Source organism: Rissa tridactyla, chromosome 6, assembly GCF_028500815.1.
Source record: "Rissa tridactyla isolate bRisTri1 chromosome 6, bRisTri1.patW.cur.20221130, whole genome shotgun sequence".
Classification (NCBI taxonomy): domain Eukaryota; kingdom Metazoa; phylum Chordata; class Aves; order Charadriiformes; family Laridae; genus Rissa; species Rissa tridactyla.
This window is the reverse complement of record NC_071471.1, coordinates 12,492,509-12,516,710: the sequence shown is the minus strand read 5'-3', so window position 1 is coordinate 12,516,710 and position 24,202 is coordinate 12,492,509. Positions and strand designations below refer to the sequence as shown.

Sequence of the window (24,202 nt, the reverse complement as noted above, 5' to 3'; positions counted from 1 at the left end):
TCACAAAGCTTAACTGAATGTAAAAATGTTCTCATCCAACAGTTTGTCCTATCAATATCTGTGGAAAACGTCAACTGTTCTCATGCAGCAACGAGATTGTCTGAGCATTTAGTTTTTCTGGTAGAATTTTAAGAAACCACCTCAAAACATGTACACAGATACTTACTCACCTTTTTTCTGAACACCATTAGGCACCGAAGTTTTATAGAATCAAACTCAGATTTGCTTTTAGAAACGTGAATTGGGGGAGGACGAGAAGAGATATGTAAGAACTCGATCTCCTACAGGTACATAGCAGGAGTGCAAATTTAGAAGTCAGGTGCTGTACAGTTTTGCATTTACAATACCTGCCTCAGAACTTTTTTCTCAGTTCAAGCAAAAATATATTTGATTGAATTTTATAAATAAGACTTCACTTCTGAGGTACTGATATTTATCAAGTTCTCACATATTTTCACTTTCCCTTTTGTTCAGCCCCCCAAAGTCCACCATGAAAAATTTGCAGAAGGACATTAAAAAACTGCCAGTCGCTTACTGCAGTGCCGGGGGAGAAAGTGTCAGGTGCTCACTTTTATTTTGTCTTTCAAGCGTGGAAGAAGTTACATGAAATGTATATATTCTCCTTTGCAACCAAGTGGTAACAGTTATCTGATACATAGCACATTCAAATTCCAGGCCAAACTGTGGTCACATTTTCTGACACAAGTAGTTACCTTGGAAAAAAGTAAGGCTATCACAATTTGACCTTCTGATCAGAAATAAAAGATTAAGATACTTATCAAAATTGGTTAGCAAAGTTACAGACCTCTCTTCTTGCTGCAGCCTTCCTGAAGTTCAGTGTAACAAAAGAAAGATTTGGTTTAAGACAGCGGCTGCATTCTTTAGTGTGCCTGTTAGTGCTATGTAACTTTAGTGTTTGGAGATCCTGGCTATTAAAACTATGGTCTAAACTGAAATCAGAGAGTAGACATGGGAAGAAAGCAAGACCCCTGAACTGCATGAAGGACAGCCCCTTGCTGCCCTCGTTTGTTTCTACACATATTCGACCGTGAAGCCACCGGGGTCTCACATTCCAGCCTAACCCTACACAGTCGTCTTCATTGGTACTTGTATTTTTTTTTCTCCACACTTACAGGCACAATTTCAGGAACTTATGGACAACCCAGGCTTCTGAACGCAGTAAAATCCCATCGCTTATTATCCGGGTATCCAAATCCATGCAAGTGTGTATATCCGCATATATACACAAAATCTGTAGCAATATTACTGAGCTAACAAAAACCCAAACCCCCAATTTTTCCATCCCTTCCCCAACTTAATGCATCCAGCTGATATTTCGTGGAAATAATCTGTAAGTCACTTAACTATATCTGCAGGTAAAGGATGCAAAACAAAAGCAATCCCTTAAGTCACCGCTCGCCAGCTCCTTCTGGTCTCTTGAAAGCCTAGCTTCTGCAACATACTGTTTGCTCTATCGATAGTAGTGATCAGCAAATACTTATCACCGGTGAAATAAGCTAATCCTTCAGCAACTATCTGAGCAAGCTCTTGGCTACTAAAGCAATAGCTTATGCCTGTGATACTGCAGCCACCTGCTCCCTTCCAGAAAAGTCAACAGTCATGCTAACTCTGCAGTATGAGCTTTTCTCCTGAAAATGTAAAGAAACCCAAAACGATCCAGTCGACCCATTCCATGGATTTGAGCATGTCATCAGTACAAGGTGAACCTCATATGGCAGTAAAAAAACCTATTGGACCTTGTCAGTACAGAATGCGCTGCTTATAATTCGGGGTCTACTGTCTCCCTCTATTTTTCTCTTTAAAAAGGAAGTATAATGTAAGTTAAGCTGAAGTTCAGAAATGCATATATTTTACTTAAAAACATTCATCTGTTCAAAATTCAAAATAAACTTTATGGGATACAACAGTTTGGTTTTTTTTTTTTAAATAACATTTCATTCAAACTGTATATAATTCATTGAAGTATTCGTACAGCAAACAATGGTTAACCCTTGAAAACCTGTAGAAAAAGATTTTCACACAAAAAAAAGGAAAAACAAAATTGAGGTATCACACCCACACACATTCACCCAAGCACACGCACGCACGCGAGCACACCCACACACATCCACACACGCAGGCTGCAGCAAAAGCAGAAAATTGTAGGCCCAAAAGGAAAATGACTGATTGTTCTATCTGAAAGTCCAGGTAGCTCAGGAAAAAAACAAAACAAACAAAAAAAAAAAAAACAAAAAGCCAAAACAACCCCCCAGGAGTCCTCTGAGTAAAGAAACTACCTCAAGAAAATTCTCAAGTGCACTGGAGACCTGATCATTTAAACTGTTTCTGCAAAGCAGCTCCCTGCACCTGAGAAAAATGCAGCCCAAGGTGACTTGTGCAAATATAAGGAGTCAGGAACATCTCCTGCTCTTCCTTAAGTAGACATGAGGGGTGTCCATAGATTCAATTAGTCTTTGATCATGCAAGATACTGCTGGAGTGCTGTCTTCGCCCTGCAATAAAGGAACAACCTGTTAATGATTGGGGTTTGGCTTTATCATCAACAGCTTCATGTAGGAGACTATGCGTTGTGCCAGCAAGAGAGGGAGGATGGACACGTGAGGTAGGAGGAAGCTGCCTGGATGGCTCCTTCAGTTTGTGAGAATCTAGCCCATGGTACAGAAGTGCTCTGCGTGGGCTGTAACAATTTAAGAACCCACCTTGCATTTAAGAATAAGCTGATCTAACCAAGCGTAGTAGATGCTCAGCATAAACTGAGCAACTTTCAAGTCTGGTGGGGCTTAAGATGTATATTCAACCTCGTTATCAACACACCTTATAAAAAACCCTTAAGAGCAACAATTGTGAAGCGCAATCACTTTTCTGCAATACAGACATACCATGAAAAGCAGGTCTTTGAGCTGAGAAATGAAAGAGGTGTCAGAACTCAGATCATGCTAGAAGCACGTTAGTCCTGTCAGGAATACCAGCCCCACCAAAAACATATAATGAGGTGAGAGGGAGCCAGCGTAATACTGGAATTTATGTAATCTAACATTGTGCAACATTTTTGTTAAGAAAAAACCCCCTCCCAACAGTCTAGGGTTACAGTTTCATCATCACTTCAGCTAATTCTGCGTTTCCCACCACCTGAAGTGAGCTTTGCTCTCTCTTTGTCCCCTACACCTCCCAGCCACACTATCATGACCTTGACAGACTTTTCCAGGACCCAGTACAACTCACCAACCCAGAGGAAGATTGATTATTTTTTCTTCCAATTTTCCCACTATGTTCACAAAGTCTTATCAGCTCATCGAGGGGGCTGACGAGGTGGGAACAGGGTAAACCGCGGGAGCAGGTGGCCAGAAGAAACAGGAGGGACAGAGACTTGCAACAGTGCCAAGGACAATCACCTCCCTGTCTCTTCAAACCAAGGCCTAAGTGCTGACAAGCAAGGCCCATTTGCCAGAAAGTACTTTTACTAGTGTAAGGTTTTTTCCTGTTTCTCAATAGGAAAACCCTATTTAGCTTTTCTGTAATTTTCTGAGCCTGCTTATTGATATCTGCGTGGTCCCGATTACCAGCTTCAATACTGAGACTTTGGCATAGATTCTAAACTGAGAAGTCCTAACTTTACTCCAAAGATGTCTAAGAACCCTGGAATATCTTTCATAAAAACAAGAAACCCAAATTGAATGCATTTTAAAACACTGCAGTTTTGAGTTGTGTTGTGTGTGTATGACCTCTTCCAAAAATCAGATCACCTCTTTTAGTTCATGAAAGAAATATGGGTTGTTACTCACCGCAGGTGGGATAATTGCAATAAGTTATCATAAAAAACCCGAAAAACTGTCATTAGCTATTTTGGTTCTATGTGTTTCTGAAGAAGGTAGATGATCTGTGTAGATACTATATATGAGTAACAGAGAACAGGTACGTGGAAAGTTACTGTGGAGCTTAATTACTTTAAAATAATTTAATTGAGATTAGCAATTGTGTGATCCTGTATTACCTTTTCAATTCATAGTGCAATGTGATGGTTTACCATTGTTCCAATCCTCTGGAACTTTGTCAGTTGTCCAAGGTTTACCCACTATTTGTGTATCAGTGAGATTTCAGAAAGGATACTCCACTGATTTAGAAGATCTTAAGCATAGTTATTTTATACTATTGAGAACTTCAGTACTCCTGAGCAACACAAAACCTGCTCTTTAAAGAAGCGTTCACCACAATTTCTTTATACACCGTAAAACTCAGTGCAATGATAGTTTTTCTGTGGATTTTTTTCAATAGTCAAAACATTTTTTAAAAAAATACTTTTTTAATGAAAAGTAAAGATTTCCCTCTAATCATTTTTTTTGACTTTTCCTTATACTCACTTGTCACACAGATTTGGATCCGATGACTGACTTAATTTATGTAAAATATCTACTATTCCCATGTCTCGTAGTTTATCTTGGCGTTCTTGTGAACCTACAACAACAAATCACATTCTTGGGAATACCACCAAAAATAAATGTCCGCAGAACAGAAGAAAGGAGCAGTAGCAGAAACCATCTTAAAGGAGGGGTATGGAAGACAGTTCAGTTAGAGCAAGCAATGGAAACACTCGGTCACTTGTGGCTGCCTCCCAAGGGAGCTCAAGTTTCTGTTTTTGTACTCGTGTGTGTACGCTTAAAGAAAAGAAAATTTTGGAGGCAAAAATCTGAACACATTTTATCCTAAAGTAAGAAGCTTGACTTCAGTTGGTTTATTCTCATCTCTCTGATTGGGATGCAGAGAATGTTTAACTGGAGGTGTGGTTTTGAGTCTGATTTGTAGCACCGTATAATGCGTAGAAAGCCACCAGGAGTACAGCCAAGTGTCACACGCTGAATGAAGTTCTGTCATCTGAGAGATGTGGAGGAACTTACACAGTAGGGTAAAAAAAACCAAAACCAAGTAGAGACACTGATTTCTTTGCTGAGGAGCAGCACAGTCAACTTGAGGGTCTGTAAATCACCCATCTAAGAAAGTCCTCCTCCCAGCCCCACCATTCCTCAGTGCACACCACCTCCCACCACTCCTCCCCTTGCCATTTCTTCCAGCACCACGCTGCTGCCCCCACCTGCCCCCTCCACCCCTCAACACAAACACACAGATTTTTCTGTGCAGCAGCAGCCTTCAGCTCCCTCCTGGTCACCTTCCATTGCTACAGGCCATGGCTCTTCTTAACTGAATGCCTTCCCCGCTCCTGCCAGTTCCACCCACAAGTCCTTTGACTGGTTTCAGAGTCTCACCACCCAACCCATTCAAGTCATCCATGCTGGGGCAATTTTTTTTGCAACAAACCCCCTTTCTAATACATTTACCCTCTCCAGTGAACCTATTCCCCACAACAATGAGTTTTCCAGAACCTCCTTAAGACTTGGAAGCTCCCTTACTAGGATTCACTTTTACTCAAATTGTTTGCAGATTTTACAGAAACGCTACAGGTGGAAACCTCTCCCTGCATGACTCACCAACTCCTATTTATTGACCCACTCTTCTCGCATCTCCTCCTCCTGCCCCAGAACAGCTCTCTACACTTTCCTCAAAGTCTTCCTGACCACTCTCACTTATTTCCTATTATACCTATAATGGTTTGGATCCCACTGTGCTGTGCACTGCAAATATCGATTACTATGCCACATTTGATCAGGACAGTAACTTGCATATGCATTAATGATGAGGCTTTCTTACCTTCTTCTTCATTCCATATGAGATTAGATATACAGAACATGGCAGCAAGCTGAAGTTTAGCATTTGAATGACTCTAAATATAGAAAAACAGTACTTAAGTTTAGAAGAAGAAATTCAGAAATTCTCAGACTTACATTTTGGCATTCATCCTGTAATAAATAAGGTAGCAAAGTTGGGAGTAATTCCTATCCACAACTTCTCTCAAAGATAGTACCATAACATAAGGCACTTGAGTAGTGTTCAGTCACTTCCTTCCAAATATTTACTGAGGTCTACATGATATGCCTTTTCCAAGATCATGAAATGTTTTCCATGTGGATTTGTTACAAGAATTGCTTAACTCAACTGTAACATTCTTACGGAAAATAACAACTGGATTTTCCTTTTAATCAGATCCTCAGTACACCTCCGCCATATTGAGCTGCACTACATGATGTCTTAAACACAACTGGGTAGGTGAAAGTTAAGTGCATGACACTGAATAATTTACACACCAAAATGCTAAGTACCCTCTTTTCATTCCTGCAAAAGACCAACAAAAAACCTTTAAAATTCCCCATACCATGTAGTACTTGATTTTCTGCAGGATGTCATCATTGGTCATAATCAGTTCTTTTGCTGTCGTTCCATCTGCTATATTGGCAAGTATACATAACGTCTGAAAGAGAGAAAAACTGTTACTTGGCCACAGATCACATCCCATGATTTACACAGCTTCCTTGACAGCTTTGAACTTGTGACAAAGCATTTCTTTAATTAGTATCTTTAATCTGGAGTTTCCAGCTTGCTTAGATCTGGGGCTAATGCCAAAGAGTCAACAGCTGTGGATGAACAGCCCTGGCAAAAAACAAGTCATTGCCATTTAAAAATAAAAAGCAACAGTCATTAATTCATTTCAACGAGTAAAACTAAGTCTCTCATGGAAATATGCAACATATAGAAAAGATTAAATACACTGGAAAATAAAGCAGTTTATTCTCTATTAGCGCTAGGGAAAAAACCCAAAAAACAAATACATCCAGCTAGTTCTTCAGGCAAGGAAAAGGAAAGACAGAGGCCCATCTGCTGATCTAGCAGAGTAATAATTAGTTTTCAACAAGTCTAGTCACACATCTTACCTGCCGAGATAACTCAAACTACTAACGCAGCTGCTTATTTCTTGCAAATTAGAGAAGCCATCCTACAGAATAACCTTGAAGGACTAGGCCCATTTTGCACTACATGCACATGGCACTGAGACTTGCACAGGCAGCTTTCCTGCTTCTCAGGAGGCGCTGGGACACGCTCTACAAATTCTTTCCCAAAGAGCTGTGGAAGAACTTAACCAGCTTTTCTTGGCATGCAGGGATGACTACAGGAGGACGCCGGAGAATGATCAGCACCCGTATGATGCCTGTGTCTAAGCTGCACTGCACTCGTGTCAGCAGTTGCCAAGATTTATTACTTCCAAGCTGTTAATTACATACTGATGAGCCAGACAGTGACAGAGATAAGCACTGTCCTGCTAGAAGTGTGGGCTCTTGTGTGCAGATAGGCCATACTGGATGCATGACTCGATTCTGAAATAAAAGCAAGCTGCTGATCACACCACAGGAACAAAGAAAACGCTCTGTGTGTAAAGGCCCCAAACCCTAAAGGCTATATATATATATATATATTCAACCCTCGTCTACTAGCCCTTTCCGAGAGTATTTCTCAGGTGCACTGATTCTCCTCCAAAATAATTCTGAGAGGCTCGGCAAGGTAAACAACCTTCTATTGCAATGAAGGCCGTTCCTGTTACTAGAACTTTACCAGGAAGAACTATTTAGAAAGACACAACTGCTTAATCCTCAGCTGTTTCAGAACCATGCTATCGCTAAACTTGCTATCTATTAAGAGTTTTTCGGGGGGGGTTTTTTGCCAATTTTGTGCTTAAGTAGCCAGAAAAGGTCTGTTTGCTTTCAGCCCATTCTTCACTGAGCAGAGATTTAGGCCAATCCGGATTTAGCTGTATTTTCACACTCAGTTGCCATGCTGTTTGCTACCAACATCTATCCTAAGACAAAGCAACACTCTGGACTCTCCCACAGCTTCCTGCTGCCCCCATTCTTCATCACCATATGCCCTGTATGAGGAAGAAACAGGGTTCTCCAGCTGGCTGTCTTGTCCGTCAAAAGAGTTAGTCAGGCAAATGCTGCCCATCTATCCTCTTACTTTTGCCTTAGCATCTCCGCAGCAGGTATCCTGGTACGCTGGCCCCCTTAAGCTGCCACCAAGCCAGGGATGTTTTTCCCTAGTGGCTACCTCCTCTTTCCTTCTCCCTTTCCTCTTGCATGTTGCTTATAAGTTTCAATTTGTCAGGGCATGTCCCTCCCCACTTTTTCCTGGGCTACACCAGCATGCTCTTTTCCCTGCTATGCCTCTCCTCCTCTAATCACTGCTGGCTCCCGCAGCCACCCAAGAACAACCAAGTTACCACATCACCCAGCAGAACACGTATTACTGCCAGCGAGGAGGCGATGATGGTATTCTTCATCAGTGGCTGCTCCAATGGCTGCAATAGGAGCAAATAACCATGATGCTTTTCCCAGTGTGAAATACTGGCTTCTTTCTCTTTCCTTACTCCTGCTGTGCCCTTTCTGCCATGCAATTGCCTGAAATTTAATCCTTCTGCTCTCACATACAGTGGCCTCCTTTTGCCAAACCTACATTTAAAAAAAAACCATTCTGAATTCAATTCAAACACATTTGTAATAATCCATTAGAAAGAAGAGCATTCTGATAGGAAATAGTTATTCATGTGACAGATCTCTGTAGAATGTTCACAGCACATCATAATCCCAAACAAAGAGAGGAGTATGCATTCCTAGCCATTTCTTAAATTGTATTCTGCCAAGACAACATGAAACAAAAAAGGGTACCTGCTCTTTGACTTCTATATTGTGCTCCCCTTCCAGAATGAGGGTCACTGCTTGCATGATTTGCTTCCCATGAGTGCTCATTATATGGTCTATGTGCTGCCAAAGCAATGATGAAATACGATCAGCGTAACTTTCCAGAAGAAGGCGGCATTCCTATTTGAATTACTCTAAGTACAGAGTAGCAACCCCTAGCTCCTAGCGAGGTCTCCCAAAACCAAGACCTTATCACACCAGAAACACTTCATAATATTCCTCTTCATTTGAAGCCTGGTCTTGTTTGAGAGAGCATGATATGGGCCTTAGTTCTGACTTCACTGTAACCTGTAGAAGAGACACTGGTTTCCCAGTCACATGGAGGCCAGTCTGAAGACTGAATCCTGCTGGACCCAAGCTCTAAGTCTGATGCTGCAGTTCGAAAGAACCACTTCTCTTCTGATAATGGGGATATCAGAGAGAGGGAAGAAAAACTGAAGTTCCTTATCTGGTATTTGCTGCTCTTACTGGAACGCTATGACCAGGTCCCATATCCACATTTCAAAAGTCTGAGAGGGTTCAGAGAAATAAGCCACATACATTACTTATTGTCTACGAAAACTGCCTCAACTTAAGAGACTTACAGGTAAAAGGTCATTTGATCACAGACTATAAACACCTATACTAGAATAAAATTGATAATTAGGAGTAACGGAAAAAGATGAAATTAGATCTACTGGAATAACTGATATCAAAACTCAGGAGTGACAGCAAACAGCCACCAGAGATTACCAGCACATGGTACGCTACAATTTTTTAAGATGTTAGGGATTTTTGTAGGACTTCTTAAAATCACTAATAACAAGACTTCATTCAAGAGCTGCTGGATGAGTTATTCTGGAGTGAGTTTTGGGTAGAGAATGAGAATGGTTGGTTCTGGCTCTAAAACATACTACAGAAAGTAGGTGAAGCTGGGACATAGTTTCAGATGAAGAACACCTTCAGTGATAATGAGACTCTGCTGTCAAGAGCTCAGGGTGAATTTAATGAATGACTGGTTATTAAATATCTTTTCACATTAAGACAGAACTAATTTTCTATGAAGCTTATTGAGACTCAACGAGTACAAATATCAGAAGATTTTTTGCAGTGACCTTTTTATGGTAGAAACACAATACGTGATAAATGCACAGTAGAGGCTTCGTGGTTTTTTTCCCCCACAAAAATGTTGGCTTGCCAAATGTTTGCTGCATGTTTTCCCTCTGTTCTTCACAGGGGATTACCCCTTTCTTTTCCTCCACCAATATCTCTTTCTCCCTGTCAAAAACAATTCATGGGCTTACATTTTCAAACCATTTTATTTCAGTGTGTAAAACGAACGTATGCATTTTGTAAGTGCACAGTCCCACAGTCAAATTCAAAAAGCCAGTAGTATCTATATAGTTGGATAAGAACAGAAATATTTCAAGTGTCAAGAAAGAAGAAACACAGGTATCCTTAAGATATGTACCTCTCCACACATTGACTGACAGTGCAACCCTCTTATTGTTGTTCTGCACAAGTTTCACGGAAAGACCGTTAGGAAAATAACTTTGCTGAAAGCTAAATGCAATGGAATTGGACATTAAATGTAATTGTCTAGCTCTGTATTTGATAATAATTACAAAGTTTCAGTGGATGTAGAGTATTCTTTCAAATGTTGTCTTACACTAATTTGTCCATTTGGTTACAGATACCTGAATAAATCCAAAGGCCTCAGTTTTAGCAATATATCAAACAATAGTCTTAAACAGAAAAATAACGTGTCTTGCAAAAAAGAAAGAATTCATTTGTTTGTAGCTCTACTTACTGGGCGAGTAGACAGAAGATTCCTAAGCAGTCCCAAAGTTTTCATCAGAACATTTACATCAGAATCAGAAAGCAACTGGAATAACTGCTCTGTACTCAGACCTCGTAAGATGTCTGATTTGATCTTCTGTTCCGCTTGAAATGCCATATTCTGAAAGAGACAGAAATTTTTTGCTTGTTTTTTTACCTTAAACTTGGGCTTTCACTCTTTCAGTAGACTATTACCTGCAAGCATATATCCTTGCTAAAATTAATCTTGCAAAGGTTATAATTTATGAGGAACTGCTACACAGTGAATTAAATTTCCTCACGCTCTTACAGGTGACCTGGTTATTACCTGCTTTTATTTGTCCCCTGGCATGCTATTGACACTACTTAACTGTTTCCCTGAATGATCTTGGCAACCAAACTGGTATCAGAACTGAAAAGTTTATTTTATTTTATGGACTAACTGCTGAAGTGTTTCAGGCTGATGCTGTTCTCCTTCTGTAGTCAAGTGGAAAGACAAGCCAGGTTTCAGCTATGTTATTTTTAACAACAACTGATGAGTTCTTTAAGTTACATTCACAAACGTTTTAAGGAGCAAAATCACAAGTCATATTTAACCAGTGTGGTCTACTTACCATTAAAGCCCAAATGCCATTCACTCGCAAGGCAAGATTTTCGCTCTGTGTTAAACTACATAGAAGTTCTATGGCTCCTGATTCTAAAATAGGCTAGAATGAAGACAGGGAGGGGGGGAAAGTCTTTAAAACATCATTTAGATTGATTAGACATATATACAAATGTAAACATAATACAGAGAAGTCTTGCTTATATCTTGGTTTTGGGTTTACAACATGGCACACACACAGACGTGTGGCTTATGGATGCTTTCAAATCTAACATTTCTAAATATTCCTCCACTTTGCATAAACACTATTTTCTTTTGGCAAGGATGTTTTTATTACATGAACCCTGCGGCCTGATAGAAAATTCAGCATTTCAGTCCAAGCACTACCTGCAGTATGAACAAGAAAGCCCAGGGGCCAGTGAACTCTGCTTGGCGTTATTTCAGCTAATTTTCTGTCTTGCAGACATGACTCAAACCACCAAGATCAATTGACCAAACCAAGGTAATCCGAAGTGCCCTGTAAGAGCCCACAATCTTGCAAACATTTTCTGTAATTAAGAAATATTTAAGACTTAGGGAATCGATCCATTGCTCTGAAGTATTGATATGTATGTATGATCTGTATGAAATACAGATGTTGCAGAACTTGGGAACAGATATCCTGTATCATTCATTTAAGAACAATAAAACCCGCAAGACTATGCCAACATTTTCAAGATTACAGCATTAATTCTCTAAGACAATGGATCATATTGCCAATTCTTGGTTTGGTTTCTTCTTGCTTATGGATTTTTTAGATAGTGTTTTACAAGTAAAAAAACTCTCAAATTTCATGTCTACTTCTTTTTAGATTTACTACATTTAACTATTCAATCATATTTAACTGTCACAGCACTGCAAATAGATGATTTTTTTTTTTATTCACAAGGTATCAGTGATACAGTCTGCCTAACGTTACAGCTCTGTAACACTTCACAAGCAGTGGCTACCAACTAAGATACCTTTATGCTTATTGAACCAGTGTAGAATGTAACTTTTGTCTATTACCTCTCCTTGTTTCTGGGTAAATACTAACCTCCTTGCTTGGAGAGAATTCCAGAAGAAGATTGCATAGCGTGGAAGATGCTACTATGAGAATTTCATTTGGAGCATTCTGTAAAACCTGCAGTCACAAAGGGGAGAGTGAGGAATCTCTGTTAACATGTAGGATAAAGGGATCATTTTGAAACGGAATACCTGTAATGAGGCTGCAGTTTGATATTCCATACTTTAGGAGATGCTTTGATGCTCGCAGCACAGACCCAGACACTGCTCATTCAACTCAATGTGATGATACACGTTACGTGTCAAGCTGGAGCAACGCAGTGTTATTTCACGAAGCCAGATTTGACAGCTTTTAGGTCCAATTTAAAAGAAATCAGTGGGAACAGATGCCCTCTGCAAAGTGTGCATGTGCTGGCAGCTGGAATTTGGCTCTGCAGCCACTCTCTCAACAGAGCGCAGGCTGTGTCCTGCAGTGCACCTCTGTGCCACGGTTTACAGAACAGCGGAGGAAGCTCCAGGAGGAGCCTCCTCAACACTTCTGTACCTCCTGAAAGCACAACACGGCAAATCTCATGACCATCCTTTCAGACAAGCACATAGCCTGCAACAAGTTCTGCTCTCTCTCATCTCTGTGGGACCTCCAGCAGGACCAATCCATGCCATCCTTAAACAGAGCATCTCTCTTGCACGTTCTGAGAAAATTCAGGGAGGAAACAGGCAAGGAGGATACAACTGCTCCTCCAGCAAAGACAGGGGGAATGGAGGGGTTCTCCTGTACCACCTTTGATTTCAGAGCAGTGAGCAAACTGCAAACATTAACAATTACTCCGTTTACAGCGGCTTGCACTGAACTACATAGAGGTAAGTCATAGAATTTTAGACATTTAGACTTAGATGGCTTATACAGCTATACATGCTAGGGGAAGGAGAAAGGACTTACGTAGTTGTTATTAATCTAGACCAAAAATTAATTTATCTTTATTTAATATTACTTTTATTTTTCTATTAAGAACAATTCTTGACATTTTGGAATGAACATACAAGTTTCTGACTTCAGCTTACTTAATACAAATCAAAATGAACAACTGCCAGCAGCTGCATTTACACAGAAGTCTGAAATCTACTACTTTTTTTTTTTTTCTTCCCACATAGCTCTCCTTTTACACTAGTTGTGCTTCTTCAAGCAGTCCTGTCGTTTTTTCGGCTTGTATTTATGAAGCTTGGGTGTTTTCATGTTTGGCCTTTCGCAAACTCTTAAAATATTTAAACCATTCCCCCCCAGGCCCCTTCAGGTGATGGTCATGAGTCCTGAATCATGGGATTATTACACTTTAGTGATAGCACAAAAATTGCACAATCAAATCACCTCTGACCTCCCAGTGAGACTAATGAAATAGACATCCATGGATCAGTATCACGACTCACACACCCAATCCAAGGATGAATGCTTAACTTGCAATAAGTGTACTTCTAAGTATACAGTATACTGTTATAACATTTCATAATAAGTATACTGTCAGAAAATAATTTGCCCATCATTTCTATCATGAAACTGTAGAAAAAAAGTAGTCCGATACTTCAGGGCCTCTAATTCCTGCAAGCAACATCAAAGGCTGAGAAAGTTCCTTCGCCTGCAGCCAACAAGAGGGCCAGAGAGCGCAGTATAACTAGGGAGTCAAGTTTTCCTAAGTCCGTAACTTGTGAGAATTACAACATAAGCAGAACAGAGAAAGTCAGGCCTGAATGAAACGTCAGTGAGTAGCACACCCAACAGGTGTCTACCTCGTATTGAAATACCACTGCAAATAACCAAAGGATCTCCTGATCCTTTACTTCCTTCCAGGCTCTGGAGTGAAGCTTTGGACAGTCAGCTCGCCTAACGGCCTCCTTATCAGGCTCATCAGCTCACTTTCTCTGCTCTGGCTATTTTACTTCTGAACAGAGAGTCAAGCTCACTTCAGGTGATTCTCTTGGTGATTCCCATGGATGTCAAATACTACCCAAGCTTTCAGGCTTCTTGCTAGCAGACTTTGTTCCCCATTTTCAAGGTCTAAAAGATGTTGAAACTGAGAAACTGGTTTATTTATCTGCACTTAATGACAGTCACATTGCAAGATGAGAGATGATATATACCTTACACACTTTGATCTCACACTTTAATCTTGTGGATAATTGCATTACATTGAAATGTGTCTTTTTAAAGGTCCTGCTGAGCTCTTCGGCTTCAGTTTTAGAATCTGTAATGAGATCTAAGACGTAGAGAATTACAGCAGAAAATGCAGATCTAAATTCTCCTGTAGGGCTTATAGACGAAGCCTGAACTGTGCCACCTAGTCTGAGCCTGAAAGTAAAGGATATATAGTCCTCCCAGTGCCCTGTGTAAACATTAGGCATAACTTAGCCTTGCTCCCTCATCACTCAAAAAAAAACCAAAACAAAACAAAAGCAAAAAAAACCCAACAAAAACCACAACCAAAAAATCAAGCACGAACCACAGTCCTCTCTGCTGCTGCTTGGCTTCTCTTGATTTATGACTCTCTTAGGAGGTCATGGAATTTAGATTTCTAGATTAAGATTCTACAGAAAGGCATGTGAATTGAACAGAGACCGTCTCCTCCTCTAATGGAACCGAACACCTCAGTAGTTGAGACCTGACTTTTCCTAACTTACCTTCATTAAAGGTTTCCATACAGCATGATCCTGAAAACTTGTCCTGAGCTGCTGTACAGAACGAGACAAACTGTGCAAACATCTATAATGGAAAAGAAACCTTCATTGTGAAACCCACACACTCACACGTACACTACTGTAATACATACCCTGCTTCTACACAAAGATTCAGCTTAGAATCTGCTAAGTAGTAGACTGTAAATGGCAAAAAGGAAATATCCTACTACTCCAAGATAACTCCCCTCCTCCCCCAATAAATTTTCCAACAGTAGATATCATTTCAAATTATCTTTTGAAAAATTATGAGAAATTCTAACAAGTTCAGCATCAGACTTTGATAAGACAAAAGTATTTGTATGAATCAGAAAAGGCTCCTACCTGACTGCAGCTAACCGCACCTTGATACTAGATTCAGACAAGCCATTAACAATACGGTCCATCATATTTTCAGTCTCAATGATCTGGAGCAAAAAGGAATTGATGTTATATGAATAAAATAATATGAGCATTTATGGATTGTTGGTTTTCTTGTCTGCAACATTTTAAATATTGCATATAAAAACTGTAGCTAAAAACAGCAAGCCATGTTCTCTTCCCAGATGAAGCAGGAAGTAGTGTGTGTCTGCATACAATTTAGAAAAAAACATCTACATACTATGCTCCACTACTGCTTTCAAAATTTTATTGATCCTGAAGGAACAAGAGGGTCACATATATATGAATGACTCTTAATGTTGTATTAAAACAAAAGAGTGCATGTGTGCGTGCACACAATCCATACAAACGCCAGACTGGAGACATGTTGTAGAACTGTCTGGAAAAAAATAAATAGTAGTTCATCGGCCATATTTAGACATGGCCAGCACAAGCACTTCAGACGAGGGTAAATGGGAGTTAAAACCAAGATGAAAGATGGCTTTTGTATAATAAATCAACTTTGTCATGTACACACCCACCACTTATTAAAAACAATGCTTTGATATGTAAAAGAAGGATTGTTACTAGTAACTAAAGTTCATCCTGCAACAATAGAGAAGTTTATGGGTTTGAATTCTGGACATCCTGAATGGTTCCCCACTGATAAATCTTCCTGCTATTTATCTTTTCAACCCTGTGTTTTCCTGCCTTCTTCCTCTCCACATCTTTCTTCCTTCTGTTTTTCCTCTTTAAACGGCAAATAAACTTAGAAAATTCCCCTGCCTCCTGTACTTGCCACATCTGACATAGCAACTCCATGCTTAATCTTAAAAAATGCTGCTTTTAATCATTCATTGTTTAATTTCCCTCCACTTTCCACACATAAATATTTAACTCTACGACTGCTCCAATCAGTTAGTCTCTTTCCTGTGATGTTTGAATATAATTTGTTCTCCTTCACACCACCTGCTTTGTTACCACAGTGCAAGCCCCCGTGGTCACTCCAGAATCATGGAACAAATCCTGACTTTGTTTCCCAACATGATTAGACTTTCCAGGGTCTGTTTTTGAAAAAAACATTTGTTTTATAATAGGATACATGACAACAGAGGCATGTTCTGTCCCTCAGAACACAGGCGTCAGAAATTACTCATATGCCCCAACAATATTCCTGCACAGCTTACAAGCAGCAAGTACCACAAAACGTTGAAAAAAAACTTGCTGCGAGAATCTAGTCCATCACTGTGAAGATGTTTACATACATACTCATATTTTGTTATGGCAAGACACTAATTTTTTTTTTAAAATCCCATGCAAAGGAAGTGCAATCTGAAAGTTTATATTAACGTAACGGAAAGAGAGCCTTCTCATTTCAACCTGTTTACATCAGAATGAAAAAAAAAAAAAGGGCTGGAAGGGTGCGAATTCTTGCACTGCCTCTCAGCCACATCTTTGCCTGATTACTAACATTTTTCACAGGCTTACCTTTTTTCGGATATCTTCATCATTTGCCCCCAAGGAAGCATAGAGCTTGAAAGCAGCCTGGCGCAGTTCATGGGCGTGCTTCAAATCATGGTCAAGCTATTTAAATAAAGCACATATATACCAACTTTAGACACTAAAAAGTTACAGGTGTGATATTCTTATTTGTTGTGAACTAGTGCTTTTCTGCCGTGGCTTTCTCTACCACACCCAGGGCAGCCAGAAACACAAATGAACTGGTGGTCCATTAGCTGACATCGACGTTTACCAACTGAACACAACAACTGAAGTTAATAACATGGTTAATTTCTCTACTGGGTTACAGATAAGTCAACTTAAACAGTTTGAGGCCAAAACACTTCTATGAAGTCATGACTCCATCCAGACCATATTCAGGCAAAAACTATTCCTATTTACCCAACAGGAACTTACAGGAAGAAGCCAGGAGAAGTGAAAAAATTGGGACAGAATCAAAGGAAGTTTTATCAAGAGAAGTGTAGCAAAAGCGGGAACCAAAGACAGTCTCAAAATCACAGGACCTCCATCTTAACCTTAAGGTGGATGTTATCTTCTGACTTCTGCTGTAGAGGCAACAAAGCAGGGTGCAAGCTGGCTGTGAGGTTCCTGGAAGGTAACTTCTCCCCACAGGTGCCAGAGGGGTGAACTGGGGTGATGCACCACTGGGTATGCTGCTCACAAACTGGGAAAAACTGCTTGGGGGTTTGATAATCAATGGGAGCACTAGCTATAGGGATGATACAATTGTGGTGGTCAAGTTCCTGGGAAAGGCATGGAGCAGAGCAGAGAGTCTTGACTTCAGGAGAGCAGACCCAGGGGAGCAGCTGGGTGTACCTTGGCTTGTTCAGCCAGGAGAAGAGAAGGTTGAGCAGAGACCTAAGAGCAGCCCTGAAACACCTACAAGGAGAACATGGAGCCAGACTCTTTACAGAGGTGCACAGCAAGAGAAGGAGAGACAACAGTCAAACTGAAACAGGAGAGGTTCTTATTGGATATAAGAAATAAAAATTCACTATTAGAACAGTCAAACTCTGGAAGAGATTGCTCTGAGAGGTTGTTTAATCTCTATTCTTCACAGTTTTCAAGAGCCAAGTGGACATAGCCTTAATCAATCTCATCTGAGCTCAGCATAGACCCTGCTTTGAACAGGAAATTAAGACTTTCAGTCCTCCTCACATTCTTTCCAATTAGAATAACTCTAGGATTCTGACTGCCCTTAAAACTCCGTACCAAAGGGTTCCACAAAACAGTGCAATATTTAAAGCCTACGCAAAATGTGAGAAAAATGCTAGTATTAAGCAGCAAAGCGCTGAAGTAAAAGAACTGTCAGAGTCCTCAACTCACGTAGTTTTTACCTTACAGGGTGTAATTCAAAGCATTTTTTACAAAGTAAGCACCCTGGCTTCCCAGTTGACTTTCTACAGACTTTCCGAACACTCAAAGCAACGTCATAATATTTATAATTGCCCCACTCACATTTGGAACCTAATAATTTTTTGATGCTACAGCCAACATCCATTACTCCCCAGTCAGCTGCTTATTTAAATTTATACTGCAACTATTTTTTTTTATATTTAATTTGCATTTTTACATAGAATTCAAGGCAGCTCTACATGCAGAATCAATCCCACTCTATAAAAGCCTGAGAAATGAGTCTACCTCTTGGGCTAGTTTCAGAGAAAAACCAAGGCTCTGTAATCCAGGTTTTTTTGGGACCTTTCTAGAACTCAGACTCGGTAAGAGGGGAAGGGAATAGGCTTCTGAGGTTGATTGATCTACTAGTGCTTTGGAAGGTGTATGCAAATCTGTAAAAAAACCACGTTCACAGATGAGAACTCCTAGTACAACGCCTACAAAACTAAGTCTCCAAGGTATATCTGGTCTCTGTTTATCCAACCTCTTGTAAGTGCAGGTAACTCATAGTTTCATAGTATGAAACGCTACATGAAATCCACATGGTTTTCTGCTTAAACAGAACAGAGCCATCTCTGAACTTAACATTCTTCACAAACCTGACCTGAGAATTTAAATTGGTTTCTCATCACCCGGACTATTATGACTCATGAAGCTGAAATGCACTGATCCCTGAAGGTAAGTCTTTTAAGCTCTGCAAAGGAGAAACATGGCAGATGTCTCAGACTGGCACTTTGCTGCTATCTCTGGAAAATGTCATGAAATTTGTATGGTGAAGCTATATTAAACTATCCATAGCACATCTCGCTACCTCTGACATAGAAGAATGGCAGCATCCTTCTTACAGGAGTTCAGATATACACAATGATTTTCGTTTGGATAATACCGTCTCCAGAAAAAGTAGTGAGTGAGCAAAGACTTGGGGACTACACGCATCAGGAATCAAGTCCTGTTGGACCTTTAGTCACCTTTCTATTGAGGAGCTCAGACATGAGGTTTAAATAGAATAAAAAAATATCCTGAGCTCATGTATTATTGGTTTTGCACATTTTCAAAGCTTCAGAACTGGGTAAGGAAACATACCCTCTTGATATCGGTGATTGCGCTCACTGAGCTGGGATACTTGAAGTAGTCAGCAAGCATGACAATGAGGTGGTCGGTAATGCTGGCAATTCTCTGGAGCTCCACATCTGTTTCAATCAAATAGGCCAGTGTTTCTGCTCCTTCCACTCGCTCCTCCAGCAGTCTTTCCTTACTACACATTCGAACCAAACATGGCAGAGTCTGAAAAGTTAGAACAAAAAAACAACCCAAACAAAACCACCATTGTTTGGCACAGCTACATTCATAAAGAAGCTCACACACACAAAAAATCCCCAAACAGCTATCCTAGAGCAATTCTCAACAATGTTCTTTAGATCGGTACCTTTAGACAAAAAGATTTCAGTGGTTTTAAAGACTACACACAGAGAGAAATTGTTCAGACATTACTAAATATACAGTAGGCTACTTTCAGCTAACTTCTCATGCAGTCAAAATTAGTCCATGTGAATGCAATGTTTAGAAGTGACCATGGTCACAGTTTCGCATAAGCTAAAAAAAAAAAAAAAAATCCCCTCAAGAGTTGGTATTTGCACAGGTTTATTCTTACTACACACAAGAACCAAAAGTACCCAAGCTGCCCTCAAGAAGTACTTGACCTCTCCTGCCCCTTTGCGATCTCAGATTGACTAAGGACAATGTAACGAAAAACAATCTCAGGGCTTCCCTGACCCACAGCGGCTGCTAGGAGGAGCACGGAAGGGAGGACTACTCCTAAGGAGTGTATGTGCTCAACCAGAAATGAAGCCCACATTCTGCCTGACCCTGACGCACCCCTCTACCTTGATTACAGTCATATGGGCACACTTTTGTCACACTTTCTCTACTTTAAATATTAAAAACAATCAATCTTTCTTTACCTGAAGCTCAGCAAAAGGCACTTAACTCTGGAAAGACCAATTCTGGGGACTAAACGTGTTCACTCAAGCCTCACCAAACAGAAGTATGAAAATAGATGAGGAATAATATCAAAGTTTTTGCTTGCATTACTCCACTGATTTCAACCAAATTATGCTAGTAGAAAATGTTTCTCAGCGTTATTTTTTGGGTGACCTGAAATAACATTTAACTGTTAACTGTTCAAATGATTAAATAGATAAACACCTCCATTCCACAGGTAAGGAAGCAGAGTTACAGGACTTGCCTACATTTATTAAAAAAGTAGATGCTACCACAAGGATTACCATCTAATTCTGCACCTAATCCAGGGAGCCAAAGCACCTCCTCTCTCCATGTCTGTCACTTAAGACATCAGATACAACTTTCAGCCTGAAGAGTTGAAAACTGGTTCTAATAGCACAGACACACCTAAGGACCTTCTGCTTCCTCAGGATGTCAGGCAGAGCTCTTGAAAAGAGAAGACAGCTGCTGAGGTTGGTAAATTTAAGCAGCCCTCAGAAATCACCTCATTCCGAAAGTGAGACTCTAAAAACTCTGCAGATTCATCCAAAGTTTGCTTTAAAGCCTTCAGGCATTTAATTGTTATGATATTTTTTAATTTCTAGTATTCAGAACTGCATCCTAACAATTAAATGTCACCAGTTTCAATTACCAAGCTGGCATAAGGTGTATTTAAAACTGGGACTGGCATAAATAAAAATCATAAAAGATGAACATAAGCTCTAAAAAAAAAAATGACATTCAGGTTTACTAAGAAAGAACACAGGTGGAATTCCATGCTTAAACCATGAAGTTACTGTACTTCCCAATTCTTTCCAAGGTCAAATGGCCTGAAATGAGCGATTTCTTGGAATTCAAGGGCTAGATATTGTTAAGTCACTGGCTGCAAGCACCCAAGAAACACAAATTTCATACCTTTCAACTTTTAGCAATTTCATCTGTTTTAAATTAAACAAAATCAAGAATTATGAAGGGCACATTTTAACAGTCCATTAGACCTATGGGTCACTACACCGTAATTAATGCAGAGGAGCAGAGGACTGTATCAGAGGTGTAAGACGAAGAGCCACAAAACAGCAGATAGGTCGAAAATGGACTGTAAAGATGGAATACTTCATTCAAATGGTATCGCTGGGATGCCTCAGGGCTGTCTGGACAAATGGTCTTTCATTATTAGGATTCCAGAAAAATCATTTCCCTTCCAAGCAAATCCATTATTTATCAACATCCTCTACCTTCTCCCAACCCCATCTGATTTTATTTTTTCAAATGTTACAGGCCAACCCACTACTCAAACTGAACAATGAAAATAAAACCATTTTGGAAACACACATCCCTAACCACCGTCCAACTGAAGAAAGTTTGGTAGCAAAGGGTCAAGGTTCTCTTCAATAATTTCTGAAAACTACAGAGGGTGTTGCTTTGTTTTAGTTCACCAGAGGTCAAAAAATTTGTGGCTGGATTTACCACAGACTGAGACAGTGTGTTATCTTAAAACTATGAGCTCCTGGAGTGACCCCAGAAGAACAGAAGTTGTTACACGAGCTGTTTGAACAAGAGGGCAAGGTTCCATGCCTTCCTTCTGTCCACACTCTTTTGTCTACTCTCAAGTATTACAACAAATTTTAGACCAAAGTTTAAACCGTTTATTTGTGCAGAAGCAGCTTCCATGAGAAAGAAAGTGCTCCTATTGCTGTAGGCTGGCAAGCACATCAGCTGGCAATGGCCTGAAAGGCCTGCAGTTACCCATCCGGCCCACGTGGCAGGGCATCCGTAGCTCCACACAGCTGGCAGCCAGCTATCAGCAATAACCTGCCTTTGCCTACAGCAGCGGTCCCCCATTTCTTCTCCCCAGAGCAGAACAGTTCTGGAAACCACACATCCTGACCAGGTCACAGCCTGTGGTCAAGCAGACAGTGAGGGATTTCTGAAGAGAAGAAATTTTCAAAAGAAGAATGAGGTTCGCAGGAGCGGGATACGTTGGGAGCATGGAATTGTAGCCCTCGGTTTGCAGGTGTTCTAAGAAGAAAGAAGGGAGACCAGGGAACTGGAGTGTCAATTCAGAAAAAAGCTAAGCAAGAGAATGAAGGAGAGGGATGAAGCTTGGCGTCCTCACTTGCAGTAAGACCACATGCCTGTGCAGAACAAATGCCACTCAGCAACACCAGAATTAAATGCATTTTGGACTTTCTTGTGTAAAAAGACAGAAGGAATGGGCCTTTGTCTCAGCCAACATTTGGATTCTTCACCTGTCATTACCTGGTATGATGGATACCAAAATCCCACTAACAAAAGCTGCAGATATGCCAAATTCTACTGCGATGGACATTGAAAGGAACGAATATGCTTCCTTATTGCAATATCCTACACACAACCTACCCTTTCCTCAGCAGTACCAAAAAGTAGGACTTAGGGACAGTTCTTGACACTCTGGTGACAGTTCTCCAGTTTAAAATGTAAGCTTGTAGGAGGCCTGCACCAGTCCACAGTGAGAAGACACTGATCAGCAGCCTTTGGTGGTGGGAAGTATTTGCTGCTTGAAGCAGTACACACAGCTAAGCGCAGTGCCACAGACCTTCAGCACATGCTGTGGTCATGCACAGACGTGCTAGTTGTCTGCTCACAAGAAGACGTGAACACCACAGAGGGGCCCTCCCAGCCAAAGACAAAGAACTCCCATAAAAAGCTACTGGGTCTCAGATCACACACCACCAAATCCTGACAATGACTGTTTTGTTGGTTAGACCCTTTGCTAGACTCACTCCAAGGACGCATGTCCTCTTCTCAATCTCCATACAGGGGCGCATATGGGAAAAAAATCATTTTTGCAGGCATTTAAATTGCATTCCCTTAAGTCTGAACTATGTGCTATTCTCTGGAATGAAGGATGCTAAAAGCATGCTAAAAGCTTTGGAGTCTGCCAGGCTGCTACAGTAATTATCAAAGAAAGTAAACATGTTTTCTTATTGCAGTATTACAGTAATACTTCAACATCTCATGGAGAAACAAGCCCTGTTAGTATTATCTCATCTCTGGCTGATATGCTTGCTCATCAACAGCTTTTTTTTTTTTTTTTCTTCCTTTTGACTAGCTATAGAAGTGTGTCTATTAAGAAAGAGATCACATTCCTATAGTATTTAATGATGTTTCCTTTACTGAATTTCCTTATAAAGTCACATGCAGTATAAAAATCAAATCCAGTGTTTCAGCACAACAGTTTCTTTTTTTTTTAATAACAAATTTCCCTAGCCAAAGTATGAAACAGACAAACGTACAAAAATATTGTGAAACCTGAGAAATCATCTGCCTGTGGCAGACTCCACATATAGATTGCACAAGTATTCTGAGCGTAGTCTTGTGAAATAAGCTACTGAAAGACAAACCAGTGCCTGGTTCAAACAGAGAGACCAAGGCAGTAATGTTGTTTGCATGTTACTTAGAAATGGTTACTGAAATGATTACAAACTCAAATGGATGTGTGTCCAACTCTGGCGTATTTATTCCTGGATATCAACCTTTTAGTACAATTCTTTATTTAAAACTTCTTTAAAAAGCCATGTCGCTATAAACGCTTAAAGACACAAAGGGAAACTAGGGAACTAATCTTTTAAATAAAAAAATCAGGACAACTTGGTGCTTTGAAATCTTCAGTGCAACAGACTTTTTCTAAGAGACAAATAAAACCAGGATAGCCCTACGCAATAAAAACATTTGAAACAGAAAACTGTTTAACCAGCTCACCTTAAGAACAATGCAAGAATCATCTGTCCGTATTGCTCCCGCTCTGCACATGGAAGTAAGGCTGTAACAACATAATAAAACATATATTCACTTATCATTGTATTTTTATGCACTTCAATAAGACTTGCAGAACAGCCAACCCATGAAATGTATTCCCCTTTGCTCTACCATTGGTTTAAATACATTTGTGCTTACTAGACTTGGGCACACGAACGAAGTACTACAGGCGTACTTTTAAACAGATTTCTAGTAGAGGACATCTTGCTGGAGCACTGATCAATACATACACCACACACTGGTCAGAAAAGGTCTAACCATCACACTCAACTGATCCACAGATCTCTTTCACCGACAAAAAA

At 40.2% G+C, this 24,202-nt stretch overlaps 1 protein-coding gene across 12 annotated transcripts in view; it reads right to left on the bottom strand.

The window, feature by feature from the left end:
• Positions 1–557: 557 nt before the first annotated feature.
• ARMC8 (armadillo repeat containing 8) overlaps positions 558–24,202 on the bottom strand; it is a 74,247-nt gene continuing 50,602 nt past the window's right edge. For 10 of the 12 annotated variants that reach the window (XM_054206636.1, XM_054206634.1, XM_054206643.1 and 7 more), the window contains 13 exons: positions 23,844–23,904; positions 19,185–19,385; positions 16,674–16,769; positions 15,150–15,232; positions 14,772–14,853; positions 12,133–12,219; positions 11,068–11,160; positions 10,446–10,595; positions 8,624–8,719; positions 6,283–6,378; positions 5,721–5,793; positions 4,379–4,472; positions 558–2,512 (listed from right to left, as the gene is read on the bottom strand). In XM_054206636.1, coding sequence (XP_054062611.1) covers positions 2,479–2,512; positions 4,379–4,472; positions 5,721–5,793; positions 6,283–6,378; positions 8,624–8,719; positions 10,446–10,595; positions 11,068–11,160; positions 12,133–12,219; positions 14,772–14,853; positions 15,150–15,232; positions 16,674–16,769; positions 19,185–19,385; positions 23,844–23,904 — 1,246 coding nt within the window. In that variant the 3' untranslated portion in view covers positions 558–2,478. Of the gene's footprint in view, positions 2,513–4,378; positions 4,473–5,720; positions 5,794–6,282; positions 6,379–8,623; positions 8,720–9,750; positions 9,914–10,445; positions 10,596–11,067; positions 11,161–12,132; positions 12,220–14,771; positions 14,854–15,149; positions 15,233–16,673; positions 16,770–19,184; positions 19,386–23,843; positions 23,905–24,202 lie in introns of those variants that run through there. The other 2 variants (XM_054206637.1, XR_008467113.1) reach the window with 2 other exon arrangements.